Below are 18,831 nucleotides of genomic sequence, written 5' to 3' on the forward strand. Positions count from 1 at the left end.
TAGAATTGTAGCTCCACCTATAATTAAATATCGTCTAGTTGTAGAATATGACAGACAATCTGATAATCTTGTGATTGTGTGTGTGTGTGTGTGTGTGTGTAGAAAAATTTTATATTTATTTATCATTACATTATTTATTATTATTAATTCATTATACATTTAATATAGACCTGTTTAATATATTTATAAATCTATATAGAATTTTATAAATATAAACACGAAAGTGCGTGTATCATAAATATTGTGTGTGGTGAAATAATTTTACGCACAAGTTTATTTGCCTCTCCCTCTTTCGTACTAGATTGTTTAATATGGGCTTTACGTGTGTATGGTGATTATGACGTGTATACTACTACCGCCCGCGCGCTGTAAAGAGATAAACGCTATGGCGAGATCTCATGTGACTCGAGAGAGCGAATGAACATGGGTGAATTTAAAACAGTCGTAAACGTGCCGCGCATACGTGCGCTCGATGTCAGCTGAAAGAGCGCAGAAAAATTAACTATTATTTTTAAAGGTATGTCACTTTATTCTTTGTAAGAAACAGCAAAAGAAAAGAATGAAATTACGCATGTTTACTTATTATTTATTATTAAGTATAATAATTATCTTTAGTAAAATGCATTATCTGTACTCTAATAATTGATTAAGTGCCAGATACAGACAATTATAAATGTATAATATGATACAAAAAAAAGAAAATTTCAAATGTTTAATGATAAATTAAATATAAATTAATCTTAAATAGTACATACATATTAAAAAATTGTTTCCTAGGAATGGATATAATACAGTCTTTTTTTTACTTAAAAATGTATTTCTTGAGAAAATTGTATTAAAATAGAAATTCTGTTAGAATACAATAATTAGAAGAAGTTATTATCCAAACATGCTGATTGCATGTAACAAGCGTTTATCTTTAGCGTAATATAAATGTGTGATGTGTAAACAAATATTTAATTATCAAATGCAATTTCTTATTTACCTAGGAATGATAAAAGCTCAGTGGTTAAGGAGATCGAGCGATGCAAGATAAGCATTTATATTCCATTTCAAAGATTAAATCGATATTATTACATTTCAATTAACAAAAAAAGAAATAACGAAAAGACAAACATTCGATCTGAACTAAGATTGAAAAAGGATAGCGATAAGATGACGACGTAATAATAAATCTCAATAAATCGAAAAATGCGTATTATCGAAATGGAAATGAAATCAATTCCTTTCAAGTGATTTTCTTCTTCTAAAGAAGAAAAGGAAAAAGAAAATGGATGAATCGTCGAAACTCTTTCGACTTCCGGGAACTATCGAGGAAGAAGAAGAACAGCAGAGGAGAACAGAAGGTCAAACGAAAGAATTGCTGGACAACGCGGCGGAATCTCTTCTTCCAGACCGAAAAAGCGTCTCAACACTGTCCAATTTACCAAGAAATGTCACTCTCATCAGAGTTAGCACTCAGAGCAGCAGTATCACCGGCGGTATTGGCAGACAGGATTCCACCAGGTAAGAATCTATCTGAATTAGATCGTTTTTTCTTAACGTTTATTTATCTTTTATTCAGATAATGCAGATTCTATTTGTATTTAAAAAATTGAACGAAATCACGAGTATATTGTAAACAAAGATTATTTTTGACAGAGCCTTATACTAAAGTATGTGCGTCATTGGTTGATTACGTAATTATCGGCATCTTCGCTCAACAGGTGCTCTCCACAGTTTTAAACAGATTGGACAAAGAAACAGAGTGACGTATTTCGATTTTAAAACGTTTAACTTATACGAAAAAGAAAGAATCTTATTGGACCGTACGTGTGAATACACAACCAATAGGAAATAAAAAGGGTCGAAGTTAATATAAAACCTTTCATTTCTTATTGGTCGTGTGTGTATTTACATTGAAGAAACACCCAACAGTTTTAATAACATATGAGAACAATTTTATTGTATTAGGTGTGCAATTTAATTTTCGGCCATGAACTTCGACATTAATTTATAAAACTCGGTTACACTTCGAGTTTCTGTGCTAGTTCTAACTGTATGCAACAGGAATTCTCTTCCAAAAGTTGTTTCGATTCCTCATAGCTGTCCCGAACTGTTTTCATCAAGAAGGTCGAAAATTCCGTTATTAAATCCCTGAAACCACTTCTTACAAGTACTGGTATCCTCCCCTAAAGTCAAACAAATCGTCCTGTGCTTCAGCGGCACTTTTCTTTAATTGAAAAGCAAAAAGGAAGAAATATGTATCTCAAATGTTGTTTTTCGAACAACATATTACTTTTACCATATTTTTGATTAGATTAATACAACCGCTACTAACTATTAGGGCCATGACACACAAAAGAACTTAAGCAGTGCGAATTGATTAATAACAATAGAGTCCGTAAGGTCATAATGTAAATAGTAGCCAATCCAACATGTTGATTTCCTTACTGCTTAAGTCTTACTGCCCTAAGTTTTTAAGGACTATGACACACAAAAACTTATAAGTTAAGTTTGGTATAATTTTATTTTTTTAATTTATAATATAATTTTAATGACGTAGTATATTTTTGTATGATATAATCTCATTTTCTATTATGCATATAATAGTAATTATAATTAAAAAATTAAAAACTATATATATAAAAAAAGGTATGTACTTTATGCCTTGTATCCAAGATATCACAGTGCATCTAAGATTGTGGATATATATAGTCATTTTAAGTATTTTTTCTTTCTTTAGTATTTGTAGATAAAATTACAAAATAACAAAAATTTTATAGCATAATTTTTCGGTATTGTTCTCATACTGTTTGATAAGAACGTTAATTTTAGTGACAAATAATAGTATGAAAAAATTAATTTAGTTTTAAACAAGTGAATATAAGAAACTGTATATTTAAAAAATCTTAAAAAATTCTTAAAAATGCTACAATGTACGTAGAATATTGTCTCACCAAAAAAATGTTGAGATCATTATATGACTCTATTCGATAAACGAATATTTTAAAACAAAGTTGGAATTATTTCAGCATAATCACTAAAAACAAATAGATTTTTAAGATGCTTCTTATATTGATTTTTCAATATATTATTGCCTAGTTTTTGTTGACAGTTATAACATAGTCAATGTTTAATAATTAACGTTCTTATCTGAAACTATGAGAAATATCTAAAAAAAATTAATGTTTATAAAAATCTTATATATTTTGAAATTTTACTACAAATGTCAAAAAGAGAAAAACTTCTTAAAACAATTACCTCCAATATCATAGAAGCAAGGCATATATTATCTAGTTTTCTTTATCTTCAATCTTATACATATAATATGCACTAATGTTTTGATGATATTTTACGAATCTCAACAATTAATCGTTCTTAAGTAGATCCCTGAATCCGCTATACATTATACAATGTATATGACAGAGAAAATTATTTTGAAAATATTATATGAATATAGAACTTTGCGATAACGTTACTTTATACATTTAATATAACACGTAATGTACAGGTATAATGTCATAGTATCTAATGTCCCGCATTATGAATGTAATAAGTGACGATTGATAAGGAATACAGCAGGTAAATGGTAAACATATATGGTAATCTTGTTAATGCATGCACATATACGCAACACATAAGAAACATCAATTGCACGTTAATTAGGCTTGATAATGACAGCCTTCACTCACTTACTACGTTAGAACGTACTATATTTACTTTTATCATTTGTAAACAAGATTCTTACAGCAAGAAGAAATTTTATTGTTACAAAAACGTTTCTGCTTTTATATATTTAATATAAAAATGATCGAACTTTATGAGCATTATCAATTATTTGATAATTAATATAATATAGTAAAATTTATTTTTACTTTTTCTAACTAAAATACAGAATTTTCTTGAATACGTTTACTAGTTAAAACTTTATTTATTTATTGTTAAAACTAATTTAAATTATTATTAAACAAAAAAAGATTTATGTATTGTACATATATATATATATATATATAATATATAATATGTATAATATTTATTGTTAAAACTAATTTAAATTATTATTAAACAAAAAAAGATTTATGTATTGTACATATATATATATATATAATATATAATATGTATATATACGAGTTCTTTGTGAATACAACATTGGTAGATGTGTTGACACTGAGTGATTATACATAATTACATAAGAGAAAAAGCAATGCGTAATAATTAATCATATTGTTATAATTACTATATGAGCCGTTTTTTTAAGTAGTATAAGTCCAATTAAAATAAAAAAAATTATAATTAATGTCAGTTTTATTTAAACATAGATCTATGTTTAACTAAAATTGGCATTAACTCATTTCTTTTTTAAATTGGACTTATACCACTTAAAAAAAAAAGCAAATGTAATAATCATTATACGCATTAAGAGAAAAAAAATTTATTAGCAGCATATTTTATGCATGAGTCAAATGTAAATGATACTATACATATTTTTTGTGTGATTATAAATCAATCATGTAGATAGAGATATATTTACACTGAGTGTCAGGTAGAGGTGTTTGCTCACGTTCTAAGTACATGTGATCTTCCGGCAATTGTTACGATGTAGTAGTTACGATGTTCGAAATTCAAACACCGTTGCACAAGATCAAGTTTTTTGAGAATGAAACTATCGAAAATGTAAGAGCATACTGTCATTTGGCACTATTTGTTTGAATATCGCAATAACGACTACAGAAACAACTACCATAAGGTCATATAAGTACTACAACTATGGCGTGAGTAGACATCTCTTATACCTGTCACTCACTGTAAATACATCTATCAATGTTGATTTGTATTTACACAAAAAAATATGATTATACTAGACCTACATGTAAAATATTGCTAAAAAATTTTCCTATTTCTATGTTGTATAGATTGCTACATGGCTATATAAAAATATAATTAATTATTACGTGTATTTCAGTCAATTTATTACAGAAAATTTCTATTTTTAGTCAGAGTTTCAATAATAGTATAGAATAAGTATTGCTATTTTGAATAATATAATATATGAAGGTTACATAGAAAGTAATGAAAGAAAGTTTATTTTATGATGAATAATAAAGAGGAAAAAAGTGAAATTTTACATGTTACATACCTCAAGTCTGTTACGTTTTTGTATAAAATTCCACGGCATTCGACAAATGAAAGTCGTAATAATTTTTAAAAATAGCATTGTAATAAATTTTAAAAATATTATTACAGCTGCTCTGTCTGACGGAATGTAATTTTACACAAAAATGCGACATGGGTACTTGAAGTTTGCAACGTTGCATAACGTGCTATAACTCCTCTCCTGTACACATGTTTGTATTAAATTAATATTAATATGTACACTATTAATTAATATTATTTTTTAATATATTTTACGTGTCATAAAAAAAATATTTTTATTAAGGAGCGTATTTTATTTTTTGTCTCAGGCTTCGAAATGTTTAGTCTCAGATTTGCTTTAATCTTGTTACATGTTGTCAAGAACACTTTCCTGAGTTATCTCCAGAAAGTTTTAGCCGTCGTTTCTTATACGTTAAAAAGTTATTAACAAATAAAGTTAATTATTCTTGTTGATATTTAAAACAATAATATGATGTATAAAATTGTTCGAAAAGTTCGTTTCAAATTTTGGAAGTATATCAATTGTACATGAGCCAATTGCACACAAGCCAATCTCCTCAAACCTTATATTAAATTTAGAACGCAATATTTTAGTCAAAGTATAACTTCGCTGAATCAAATATGTACAGTTTTATTTAATGACCTTGGCCCATTTTTCAGGTAGCTGCATAATGTTCTTGCTCCAAAACGAAGGTTTCTTATTCGCGATGAATTGATTGAGGTGAATTTTGAGGACTTGCAAAGAATTAAATTTATTATCACAAGGAAAATTAAAAAAAAATAAGTAATAGTCAAATGGGACAATGTCGGAAGAATATAAACAAAGAAGAACGTCCTATTCGAAGTTCAGCAGCTTCTACGACGTGAGGTCTGGCGTTACAATGCAATGGAAGAAAACTCCATGCCTGTTCGCTAATTCAGGACGCCTCTGTGCGATGACAGCTTTCAGTTTGTCCAGTTGGAGACTATATTTTTTACCGCATTGATGGTCTCGTTCAGCTAAAGAAGCTCATAATACACAACGCCCTTAAGATCCCACCAAATGCTCAGAAGAACCTTTTTTGTGTGAAGTCCTGGCTTGGTCACTGTTTGTACATGACGCGCTGTTGATTCCCTACGATCTTTTGCGACTGATTGTTATTGTATAAGATTCAGCTTTCATCGCCTATCATAATCCTTTTCAGAAAAGGTTCTTTTTGATGTCGCTGAAACAGCATATCGCATAAGTGTTTATGTTTCACCATGGTGGAATTAAATAAGGTGAAACATTGTACATAATGGCGATAGCAATACTGAAAATAACCAATCGAATATTTCCCAAATGAAAGTACAATATGTACATTCCTGTATATAATAATAACGCTAGTTATATTGAAACAGCCAATCAAATGTTTCTCAAATTCACTCTCCTGCTGCATCCACGAGAGTGCTTCATCCTATTAATTCCACCATGTGTTCAGCTATTCATCGATTTCGTGTGTCATCCAGATATCCAGTCGAGTTGAGAAATTTCTTTAGATAGTCATATACGGTGGAGAGATTTATGCAGAATGTTGACGAGTTCTCTAACGGTTACCCGCGAGTTTTTGTACACGATAGATAAAATGCCTCTTTAAGAAGCATTTTATCAACCTCGTGAGGTTGATCAGAGCAAACTTGATGGTTTTTCACACTGAAATCGCTAACTCAAATCACTGAACTATCTGGAGCATAACGCAGACATTTCCATACACAGAGGATATATTCAGGATTTGCGAAGTCGTGAAATCATATTGGAAGCAATACAGCATTATATGGCAAAAGTAAACCTTCTAGTTCTTCATCTTTCAATCTACTTTCTATGGAAATGATTGCATTTAGGAAGGCTTGCGAAGTTCTTTAGCAAACTCACAGACCCGGGAAGATTTGAAAACAAACACAAAATCATCCGGAGCACTTTTATTCTCACTGATTAAATAGCAATGTGGAGCGTGCAAAATTTGAAACGATTTTTTCCAACAACCTAATATATTTTCGCGTGGAAAAAGTTACGAACCCATATATATAGAATCTTATTTTGCATTATAAAGTATATGTAGTATGAACACAGTAGGTTTCACTCTCTTCCTTCCTATGGAGGAAGTAAGGTTCCACACATATTATTAAAAATTAGACACTAGAAACAATAATAAGTTTGAATTGTACTTCGATCGTTTTGCGTAGAAAATTGTAAATCCACACGAAGCAAAGTTCAACTTGGGTTAATAATTTTCAATGCAAAGTGTTTGTGGAGTAGGGAGAGAGGAGAGTGAAAGTCTCTGTTTTTAGCTATTAAAGCTTTGCCGATCGTTTTATTACGGCTGCGCTCGGCAATTTCCGTTCCGTTGATCAGCATTTCGAATAGAGCGTCGCTGCTATAAGAGATGCCGGTCGGCGGTATTCGATTCGTGTTCGACAGTGTTCGATCGATACTTGCTGTTGCTAATCACCCTGAAATTATGTTTGTTTTAATTCAAAAAAATTGGCGCACCGCGCCCTCATCGTTGCACAAGATCTCCGATCGCGGCATGCATTCCAGTGTACATACATCGTTACAAGGACATTCATTTGACATCACTTAGAGTACTTCTGCCAAATTTCATAACAATCGACCGTTGGACGTTTTGGAAGTTCACTCATCGAATGATCAATTACAGGTACAGTTTTTACAGAGGAAATAAGTTCTAAAAATCTTGCATATTTTATATTTTTTATGCATTTTAATCATAATAACTGCGTACGTAGCATGTGTATGGAGCATATCATATGTCAGTAATGTCATTTAGATTAAATACAATTCAACCTATCATGTTAATAACTTTTTAACAAACAAGCGACACGGCAAAAACTTTTTAGAGATCACTTGAGAAGAGTTTTCTTGACAATGTATGTTCATCGAAATCATATTGGAGGTGTTTTTCCTAAAGTGAATAATTACCTTAATGAATTCTTTTTGTATATGGAATTTTGATATAAATGTGTTTACAGTATATAACTTAAATTCATGAATCTTTTTCTGAAAATCAAATTCTGTGATTATTGAAGAAATTATGATTACTTTTGTGATGAATAAAAGAGAAGAAAGATTATCATACAACCTTTGTTGAACCGAGCTCTTTGTTAATTTAATTGGTAGAATGGTGCGTTATCGCCACGTGATAACAGTTAGTTGGATCTGATCTGGTCGTGAATGATACTGAAGAATTAAGACGATAGATCTTTCTCTGTGTATTTAATTCGTGTAGATTGAAATTATCATGGATAACAAGCGATTAAATATTTCGACGAAAAGACCCATTTGTGTGAGATCTAATTCCAAACGAAACAGACGGTAGGTGCAATCGTTTCACGTTTATTTGTCGTTTTAATACTGAATTACAAAACTTGCGATTTATGTGACAATTGGGGCTATAATATTATTTGACAAATATATTTAAACATTTATCATAAATATTCTATGCTGTCTGGGTTAACTAATTTTTATCAATTTTTATTATATAAAAAGCATGAAATTTGAATGTTTCGACACAAAATTCAATTTGAAAAGTATATTACTAGATAATGATAACAATAATAGAAGTATGCGACATGAATCAAGATAACATAGTTATAGAACGACAAACTATATTAAAAATGTATAAAAATTACATTTTTTAAGAGAAGTTAATTTATACACTGAATATTATCATAAGAAGCTGTAATCAAATCTAAGATGTGTTTAAAATAAGAAGACAAGCCGTCAGAAAGTTAAAATATGTAAATAAAATATTATTTTTATTTATAAATTATTATTTTATAAAATATCTATAACAAAACAATACGAATTTTTTAATATTCTCTAATACAAATTTATGTATTTTCTTTTTTATTCTTTGCCAGTTTTTGAAGCGAAGTGTTATGTCAATTTTGTACTAAAATTTTTCGCTTTAAAAAAACTTTAAAAGAATATTGAAATTATAATATATTCAATTATAATAATTTAAAAAAAAACAAGAATGCTATATTTAATATTTTTAAGGTAGTTTTATTGTTTTAATCATAAAAATGTTACGAATTTTGTAATTCCAAAAATATTCGATTTTTTGAAACAAAGTATATGAAACATATTATGATATACTAGGCAATATTTTGAAACTTTTTTTTATATTTCGTGACAACTTGTTGCCAATGATTCTGATTTCTGACATCTGTTTTCTGTAGATTACGAATCTGTAATTAAAAATGTTCCAGTATGTTATATATTTTTGAAAAAAAAAACCAGATTAAAATGTAAAAAAAAAAAGAAAACACATCTTTGGTCACTTTTTAAGTTATTAAAAAATGGACATATAGAAATTCGAGAATTTCTTATAAGTTCAAGGGGGTATGGGCCTTTCGACTTCAAAAGGAGTGCCTTTTTCATGATTTTTCTTAAAACAAAATAAAAAAAAACTACAAGAATCGAATTTTTTGTAAAGGAAAGTATATATTATTTTTTACTACTTTTTTATTTTGTTTCACTGAAAAGCACTCCCTTCTTCCTCGGCTTTACACGATATGCAGCATTTCACAGTAATCTCCAATCTGGTTCATCTAAAACAAGCAATTAAAAAAAGTCTTAAAATACATTAAACATTACAGTTTCCTGTCGAATGCTGTTTTTTCGATTTCTTAATTTTGTTCTTTTCTAGAAAGTTAAAATGTTTATCGAAAAGTCAATTCTTTAAATTCGAAAGTCCTATTTTATTCAAAATCAAAAATTTGAAAATATAAATTTATAAAATATATTACACAAAATTTTATTTTATTTTTCTTATCTGTAAATACAATTTTTTCCATACATATCTTTCAATTTTAAGTTTTTAAACAAATATATATATATATAATGTGTATTTAACAATTTATAATATCTCTTTGGCCAAGAAGTAGAAAATAACATTTTTGGCTGAACAAGTTTTGCATACATCAACAAAATTTCAACAGCCAATCATATCCTGATAACGAGATACTAAGGCACCGATAAGAAGTATGCGACGTCAGTCAATCAGTCAAACGAGAATCGCGCAGTCGTTTTTATCTTCCTTCGTCATTGGTTTCGATCGTTATTATTTCTATGATTTCCGGATAATCATTAATGACTGTGAAGTTCTTACAAGTTTTAATTACATAAGTAAATAGTAAATATGAAATGGACACTAAATTAAGAATCTCATGTTTTACATGGTAAATTTACAAACTTTTTATATATGACTTATATTTACAACAACTTCTTTAGCCTACATTTTCTAAAAAGAAAAGACTAGATGTAATTAAAAATTATAATTTAGAAAATCTTTTATTAGTTACTACGTGCATTAATATTTGGACGATCATCGATCATCTTTGGGTCACTCTATATATTGATATTTTAGCCCACCTTGTATACATCTCATGTGACGGTGATATGACTATCTACATCATATGACTATTACAGATCATGTGACTACTAATTTTACAAAAAAAACACAAACGAAAAATATAAACAATAAAAAAGTGCAATTACAAAATTTAAATTTGTCATATTAATATAATCATTTGTCATTAATATGATTCTTTCTAAGTGTAAAATTTATACTAATATATAGTGTAAAGTATTAATATAATTATATAATACATATTATGAATTAGTGTATTTCTATAATCATATATATATATTTTATGAAATATTAGAAAGCATTATATTATTTTCCACTTTTTTGACATTTATTTCCATAAATTTATTTCCAGCTTCAAAAATTACAAATAATTAAAACATATTTTTTGTAGAGAAATAATACTTTCATGTATATATGATATAAATTAAAAAAAAAATTATCAGAAAATGTTTTCTCCGAGTGATATAATTATTTTGAACATAATAAAATAAAAAATTGTATATATTATATGATATATATATATATATTACATATATATCATATTACTATATGACTTGGAAAGTTATAGATTTGTCACAGACAGAACCGGTCATCTGTTCAGCGAGCGAGAATGACGTAATCGACGCGAGTGATCACCTTTTCTGCGCGAGAATAGGAAGAACAAATAACGTTTTAGCGACCGATAAATGGTGCTCAATGATTAGTACATGCTATATATATACATATATAAGATCGCAGATGACCAGCTACTTGCCGCAGTTTATTCTAGATATTCTACTACCATATTCGTCTTTGTTGATCAAAGCGCGTGTAATTTAATAGATCAAACTCAGAAATTTCATTAATAAGTATATTGCAAATTAAAATACCATTTGAAACTACAAACTTCATAGGTGAAGTGAGGCATTACGATTGAATACAAAAATTGAAAATAACAATAAACATCAGGAAAGCTTATATTTCTGTGAAAAAAAAAACAATTCAAAAGAATAATGGTGAAAATCTCATTTTCTGTAGTGTGTCTATAGATAAAAAAAATAATTAAGAAAAATTTTGTTAATTTTAAAAATCCATACAACTTTATGCAAATCCATAAATATTTATGGAACAGACATTTGAAAGAAAAAAGCGCAAGAAGATATATTCATTAACAACTCTGCATTTTTACGTTAAAAAATTAATATAAAGAGTTTTCAATTGTGATAAAAATTTGAAATAATGATTGACAGTGAAAAATGAATCTCTATAAACTATCTTGAATATCTTTGTACAAAGAAGTTCAGTGAAAAAAAATATATACAACAAATTTTAGAGCATTAAAAGATTATCAATTAAAATTGATTAAAGAAGTAACAATTATAAAAGTGAAAAATGGAACTTTTTAAAGAACAATTAATTTTGAATTTTTATAAGATAAATATATTTAATACAATAATACAAATATTTAATGCTGTTGAAGTCTTCATTCTAAAGAAACTACATTTGTAGTTGTGTCACTACTGAAGCGTTTATTCAATATTGAGATTAGTATTGTACATTATAGTGAATCATAAACGGAATGAATGGCAATGTGTTGAAAATGGACGGCAATTCTCCATCACTAGATTACGAGGAAGAACAAAAGCTAATATCACCGACAACGCCGACGACGCCGATCATTATACAAATGACAAAGAACCCATATTCTTCCTTAAAATATAGGTAAAGCAAAAATATTTAGATCTTTCTATCTAAAAAGTACAAAATTGATACAATCATTCTGTTGCTTATAATTTCGCTATGAAAATATGTTATGTATAGCATAACAACACGTTTTAACATCGTTTTTTTTTAATATTTCTGTATGATATACAAGATTGATATTTTAAAAACGAGAATCTGTAATATAAATAAAATTTACAAATTGAAAAACTATTGACACATAAAACATTTCTTACAAATAATTAAAATAAATATTAGCATTCGCTAAAAATATCCTGCGTTATGGCTGTATATGCTCTATAATTTATATGTTTATTATTATTAAGCCACTTTTAGAATCATTATATTATACTTTTAATTACATTTATACTATCTAACAGATACAGTTCAATCATAAGGAATCAAAATAAAAGTTTAGTTTGTATGAAAAGTTTATATTTTGTTCTGTAAGCGAGAAAGAAGAAGTGGAAGCCTTGCTTCGCGTAGAAAGTCATACGCCCGAAGGCAGGGATGGGGATGAGGTGGAAGTCGCTTCGCGTGAAAAGTCGTATACTTCGAAGCAGGGGTTGGGGGTGAAAGTCGCTTCGCTAAGAAAGTTGTATGTCCCGAGGCAGAAAGAGAGAGAGGAGTAAACCTCCTTTCGTGTAGGAAATTGTAAAATAGTACTTAATATTATATAGCAAAAAAAGGGAGGGGTGACATTATTTTTTAAACTCTTCATCTTTTATAACTTTTTAACAAACAAGGAGCGAGGCGGTTCAAACCCTCTCTGTCGGAGGTTATTCATAACCTTGACAACATATATCAAATGTGTGTGCGTGTGTGTGTAGGAGGGGCGCTCCCTGACTTATACCAGCTTATACTGTATATGATTATCATGTTACTTGTCCTTTATAATGTCATGTACAATCTACTAACACATCTAACTCTTTCGCTTATAAAGAATTTCAGATTTAGCAAAGTTACATAAATGACTAATATTTGTTTATTTTCCAACTATAATTCTTATCAGGATCTCGTGATACTTAATAAGAGATTTAGGCCGGTATTCATAATCGGTTCTTATTTCAAGATCATCTTATGATAAGTAATGTCTTAAAAGATATTAATGTGATCCTCTGATTGGTCCGTGATATCTTAAGACTGAACTTAGACGGTCTTGGATATAAGAACTGATTATGAATACCGGCCTTAGATATCTTAATAAGTACTTTAATGACAGACTGTTCGAAATCACGCGGATATAATCTTTATTAAAATATTGAAACAGTGAAATTTTATCTCGTAAATCATTAGATAATTATAGATTACTCCGAATTATATACTGTTACGTCCGCGTTGAGTATTTTGCCCGTACCTTGCCGACACTCATGACATATCAGGTCGCGACGAGCTGCTCAGCTATTTAACGAGCCTGTCAGATTTTGAGGTTGAACCGTCTTTGTTTGGACGTGCTTGATTCTCTGGAATTATAACAATATCAATAGTTGTATACTTTATGCATTCAAAGAGAATAGTGTTTAGAGTAGATAGAGAATTACAAAATACTCAATAAGCACCAACTAATAGTAACATTTAATGAAATTAAAATTTCTCACTTAACTGTGCAAATACATGATAATATTTCATGTACCATATATGGTAACAGTTACTTGTTGCAAATTGTAACAATATTAATGTAACGTTATTGTTAGTTGAAGTACAATAGTAGATAATAAGCTTTTTTAAATAAAACAATTACAATATATTTAATTTCATTGAAAGAAATATATGTATTAAGAACTGTAAATAAAAGATTGACATTAATTAAATTAATTCTTATTAAAATATAAACTTTACTTTTTATATGCATTTTTATTGTATATATATATATATATATATACTAAAATAAAAATAAATAAAAATAATATTATGGCTCAACAATAATAAAATTAGTATGACAATAAGAAGGGCTAAAACTAAATTATTTTGGCTCGTATCTTTTCATATTGTCATTATTAATTAAAATTAATTAAATATTAAAATACATTATATACGTGCGTGCGTGCGTGCGTGTACACAATATATGTATATTATAATCTTCATTTGACCAAATTTCAGTGATCTGAATATCAATTTGGAGTGTTTTAAAAAAGTATTCTTTATCTTTTATTGAGTAGTATATAATTCATAAATCAATATTAAATCGACAATAATAGGTCTGACAGTTTATTTACTGAATGAATAAATTAAATTATGGAAAGAATAGTCATTTAATATTTTAAAAATTATGTAAATTATTAGAAAATAATTTACTTCAATATATATATAATAATACTTTAATGAAAAATATATATCTATATTTCTCAGGAGTCGATACCGGGCTGGACCGACACGGAAGTTGCGTCGTCGTGCCGTTCTGAAAAATGGCGATTGCAATGTGCTGCAGTCACGTATCTCCCGAAGATCATTACGTTTTCTTCAAGATATCTTCACAACTTTAGTGGATATACAGTGGCGCTGGACGCTGCTATGTTTCATCTTGAGTTTTGTTTTGTCTTGGCTGGGTTTTGCAGTGATTTGGTGGCTGATAGCCTTCACCCACGGTGACTTCGAAGAACATCATTTACCGCCATTTCAAGTGGAAAACAATTGGACGCCGTGCGTCTACAATATTTTCAGCTTCACTAGTTGTTTCCTCTTTAGTATCGAAACTCAGCATACTATTGGATATGGCAGCCGCTCCACTACCGAAGAATGCCCTGAAGCTATATTTATTATGTGCCTTCAGAGTATTGCTGGTGTTATGATCCAAGCTTTCATGGTAAATGTATTTGAAAAATGTTAAGGTGATAATATCGATGTGCCGGCGAATATAATGGTTGTGCTGAGTTGTGCTACGCTAGCACATCTCAGATATACAGTATTGATCACATGGAAGCACTACAAACCCGATTATGGCAAAAATTTATGGGCAAAAAACCGAACACGGAGGGAAAAACTATTTTTAGTCATAACTTTTGGTGTTATGAAAGAACGGCTGAAATCTTTGCGGCACAATGTAGCACAAATCGAGCACAACTCAGCACAATGTTTATTTTGCCGATTAAACAAAATGGCGGTGCTGGTGAAAAAAACGTTTTTTTCAATTTGACTCTTTGTTTTTTGAGTTATGTCATTAATTCTTGCGGCACAATGTAGCACAAATCTAGCACAATTCAGCACAAATTTTTTATTTTTTTTCAAAATGGCGGTGCTAACTTCACGCACATTCAACAATTTCTTACAATTTAAAGCTTAAATGTACGGCTTAAAATCTCATTGTAGATACCGTTGTATATAAAATGTCAATCCTAAAAAGGTAACAAATTAATTGCAGGTGGGCATCGTATTCGCTAAAATGACCAGGCCAAAACAACGTACTCAGACCCTGTTATTTTCGCGAAATGCTGTGATTTGTCAACGAGATGGTGAGCTTTGTCTCATGTTTCGAGTGGGTGATATGAGAAAAAGTCACATAATTGGTGCGAGTATACGCGCACAAATGATTCGCAATAAAATAACCAAAGAGGGTGAAATTCTGTTTCAACACCAGCATGAACTGGTGGTAGGTACTGATGGTGAAAATGGCGATTTATTTTTTATCTGGCCAGCCACCATCATTCATCGGATTAACGAGTCTTCGCCCTTCTTCAGTATGTCCGCCGAAGATATGTTAACTGAACGTTTCGAAATTGTTCTAATCTTAGAAGGTACTGTCGAATCTACTGGACAGACTACTCAAGCTAGGTCTAGTTATCTTCCACAGGAGATTCTATGGGGCCATCGTTTCGATCCCATTGTAAGCTACTCAAAGGAACGACAAGGTTATGAGGTAGACTATTCACTGTTTAATAGTACCACTCAGGTTGACACTCCATTGTGCTCTGGCAGGGAGCTTGCAGAATTTTATAAGGCGCAGGATGATCTTCGTCATGGGACTGGTACGCAATCATGTAATCGATTTCTTATATAAACTGTACAAATAATTTTCTAAAATCTTGATTTATTAGATGAGCATGGAGCTTAATATTCAAAATAACATATCATTCCAGTCTTTAAAGCATTAATTAAAAAAATTATAATTTTTATAATTGTAATTATTAAATTATTGCATACAAAATATTGCAAAATTAGTTTTATAAAAAAATGTATAAAATTATTTAGTTTATACTATAATCATTTAAAATAAAAAATTATTCAAATATGGAGGACAGCAAATGAGAGTAGTATAAGAAAACAATGCGGCAATTAGTGCGCTATTTAACATACTCTATATTAGTAAATTATATTCAAATTAAAATAGAAACTATTACCGTTTCAACGATATCCATAAATAAAAAAAACGATCGTAGATTACAGATAATAAAAAATGAATATTAAAAATAAAATTAGAACACATAACAAACTCAACAGTTCATATTAATTTGGACGTAATTTACTAATATATTGTGTGAATAATGCATTAATTTTTAATTAAAAATGCGGTATTTTCTTGTATTGCTTTTATTTGCCATCCTTTAAATAATTTCTATTGATTAAATTTAAAAATCTTATTGATTTACAATATTATTTGTGACCGTTCATATTATAAATTAAGAGTGTGTTCCGTTTCATGCATTATGCGCATCATGCGCGAAAAGGAACGCACCACAAGAGAACGGCGATGTAAGGCTAATGAAAATATTTATTAATTAAATTTAGAGCTGACTTCTCTTGCAAAATATTAATACAGATCAAATTCTTCATTACCGCAATATGAAATATTGATAACAAAACAAATCCTATTTATATTATCTATTTACATTATACATATCAATAACTACCTGCATATGTTATGATTATCAGACATACCTAACAATCAACACATTTGTTGAATATGAGATAATTTTTTTATGTACATTCGATAATTGATTTTACTTATAATAATATAAAAGTTGCTAAAGGACTCTTGATATAAACATAAACAAAAAGTACAAAGGGCATTGTGAGTCATATAAATAAAATGTAAAATAGTCTTTAGAATTTTAGAAATGTATAGCTTCGGATTTTTACAGAATCTTGTAATTTTTGAAATGTAAGATGATCTTTTATTACTGTTATCTAACTTTTTAAATTTTATTTATATGACTCTTACAATGTCCCTTGTACTTTTCGTTTATGTCTACTTATAATGTCACAATAGCAATTTATAATGTCGATCGTAAAGGCATTGTTCGTTTACACTTATTTTTAGAACTCAATATCGAAGAATTTTTAGTTTCTTTATAATAACTGAATTTAATTATTTTTAGACTTTAACAGATTTATCTATACTCAGATTTAAAATTTTGTATTGTTATATACACAATACATCAACGCGCATATATGTAGATCTCTTCGAATTCACTTATTGCTATATGTGTATATTTGATAGAAGAAACTAAAAAAAACTGACATTAGTATTACATGTTATTAATTTCCTTATTCAAAAGCTTTCAAATTTCATAACTATAAACGATCCCAAACATGCACGAATCCCAAACAAATTCTAGCCTGTTCCTAATTTTACATATTACTCATTATTGTCTTTATCTGATCATGTAATACTGATTATATCACAGATGGAAGCCTAAAGAAAATCCCTAGCGAACCGAAGAATGTTCCAATTGTGCTCAATATGCTCCCTCAAACAGACAGCACAGGTTTTCTCATCCATCAAGATCGCTCTTCTCAGAAACCGTCCAAATTGCATATCGATATTCCGTCTATTGACGATTGTCCTGGATTATAACTTATGTGTAGATCAGAAAAAATTAAAATAAAATAAGGAATAAAGAAAAAAAGAGAAATAGAAATAGAACTCTGATAGCAAAGCCTGCAAAGACAAATTCTGAGCAGAGCTTGCTATCAATTTTCGATTGCAGAAAAGCAACAAATTGTATACAGTTTGTATTATCTTATATTGTGTTAGAAAATTACTGTCAGAAAATGACAAAACCTGCTAGACTATGCCAGCAGATTGATAGCAGAAACCGAATAAACGCCTGCATAATTTGACGGCAGATTGAGAGAAGAATCTGATTCGAGCAGACGTTGCTCGGTTTTTGCCACTAATTTGTTGGTATATATAATCTCTGTCAGCAGGGTTTGTTGACAAATCCATAGTCAAATGCGAACACAAATGGCTATGGATGTGTAGTCAAAATCTGATCGAAGTTGCTGCCAATTTAGTCTCAAATGGCTAACATTTTACTATTAGGAAAAGAAAGAAAAGAATAATATAGAAACAACACACGCACATGTTCCTTATCATACAAAAATTTAAATAATCCTTTTTCTTATTTTATAAAGAAAGGATAAGCTGTGTATTTATGTTATATAACTAGAGAAAACGAATTGCACATAAATAAATCAATTAAAACAATCTTGATAATACATGGCATGTGTTAGAGATACATTGGAACAGTTTTGCGTTACTAGAAGAAATGAGTCACATTTTGATTACATTATATAACTAATGTTATAAATTAAATAAATAAAGAAAGATGACTATGACTTTTGCGACATATTTATAAAATTATTA

The 18,831-nt window shown here is 29.2% G+C and overlaps 1 protein-coding gene across 3 annotated transcripts; it reads left to right on the forward strand.

Moving 5' to 3' along the window:
* The first annotated feature begins 277 nt into the window (after positions 1-277).
* LOC108781145 (G protein-activated inward rectifier potassium channel 3) lies at positions 278-18,575 on the forward strand. Of its 3 annotated transcripts, none has more exons than XM_018549046.1 (5): positions 278-517; positions 990-1,506; positions 14,598-15,051; positions 15,607-16,210; positions 17,870-18,575. In XM_018549046.1, the coding sequence occupies exons 2-5, from the start codon at positions 1,271-1,273 to the stop codon at positions 18,037-18,039; spliced, it is 1,464 nt and encodes a 487-aa protein (XP_018404548.1). In that variant the 5' UTR covers positions 278-517; positions 990-1,270; the 3' UTR covers positions 18,040-18,575. The 3 variants fall into 3 exon arrangements, with proteins under 3 accessions (XP_018404548.1, XP_018404549.1, XP_018404550.1); XM_018549047.1 differs by lacking the exons at positions 278-517; positions 990-1,506 and adding exons at positions 10,279-10,356; positions 12,091-12,248; XM_018549048.1 differs by lacking the exons at positions 278-517; positions 990-1,506 and adding exons at positions 11,527-11,542; positions 12,091-12,248.
* Positions 18,576-18,831: the final 256 nt, after the last annotated feature.

The sequence above is a fragment of the Cyphomyrmex costatus genome, unplaced genomic scaffold, assembly GCF_001594065.2.
Source record: "Cyphomyrmex costatus isolate MS0001 unplaced genomic scaffold, Ccosl1.0 scaffold76, whole genome shotgun sequence".
NCBI classification, from domain to species: Eukaryota; Metazoa; Arthropoda; class Insecta; order Hymenoptera; family Formicidae; genus Cyphomyrmex; species Cyphomyrmex costatus.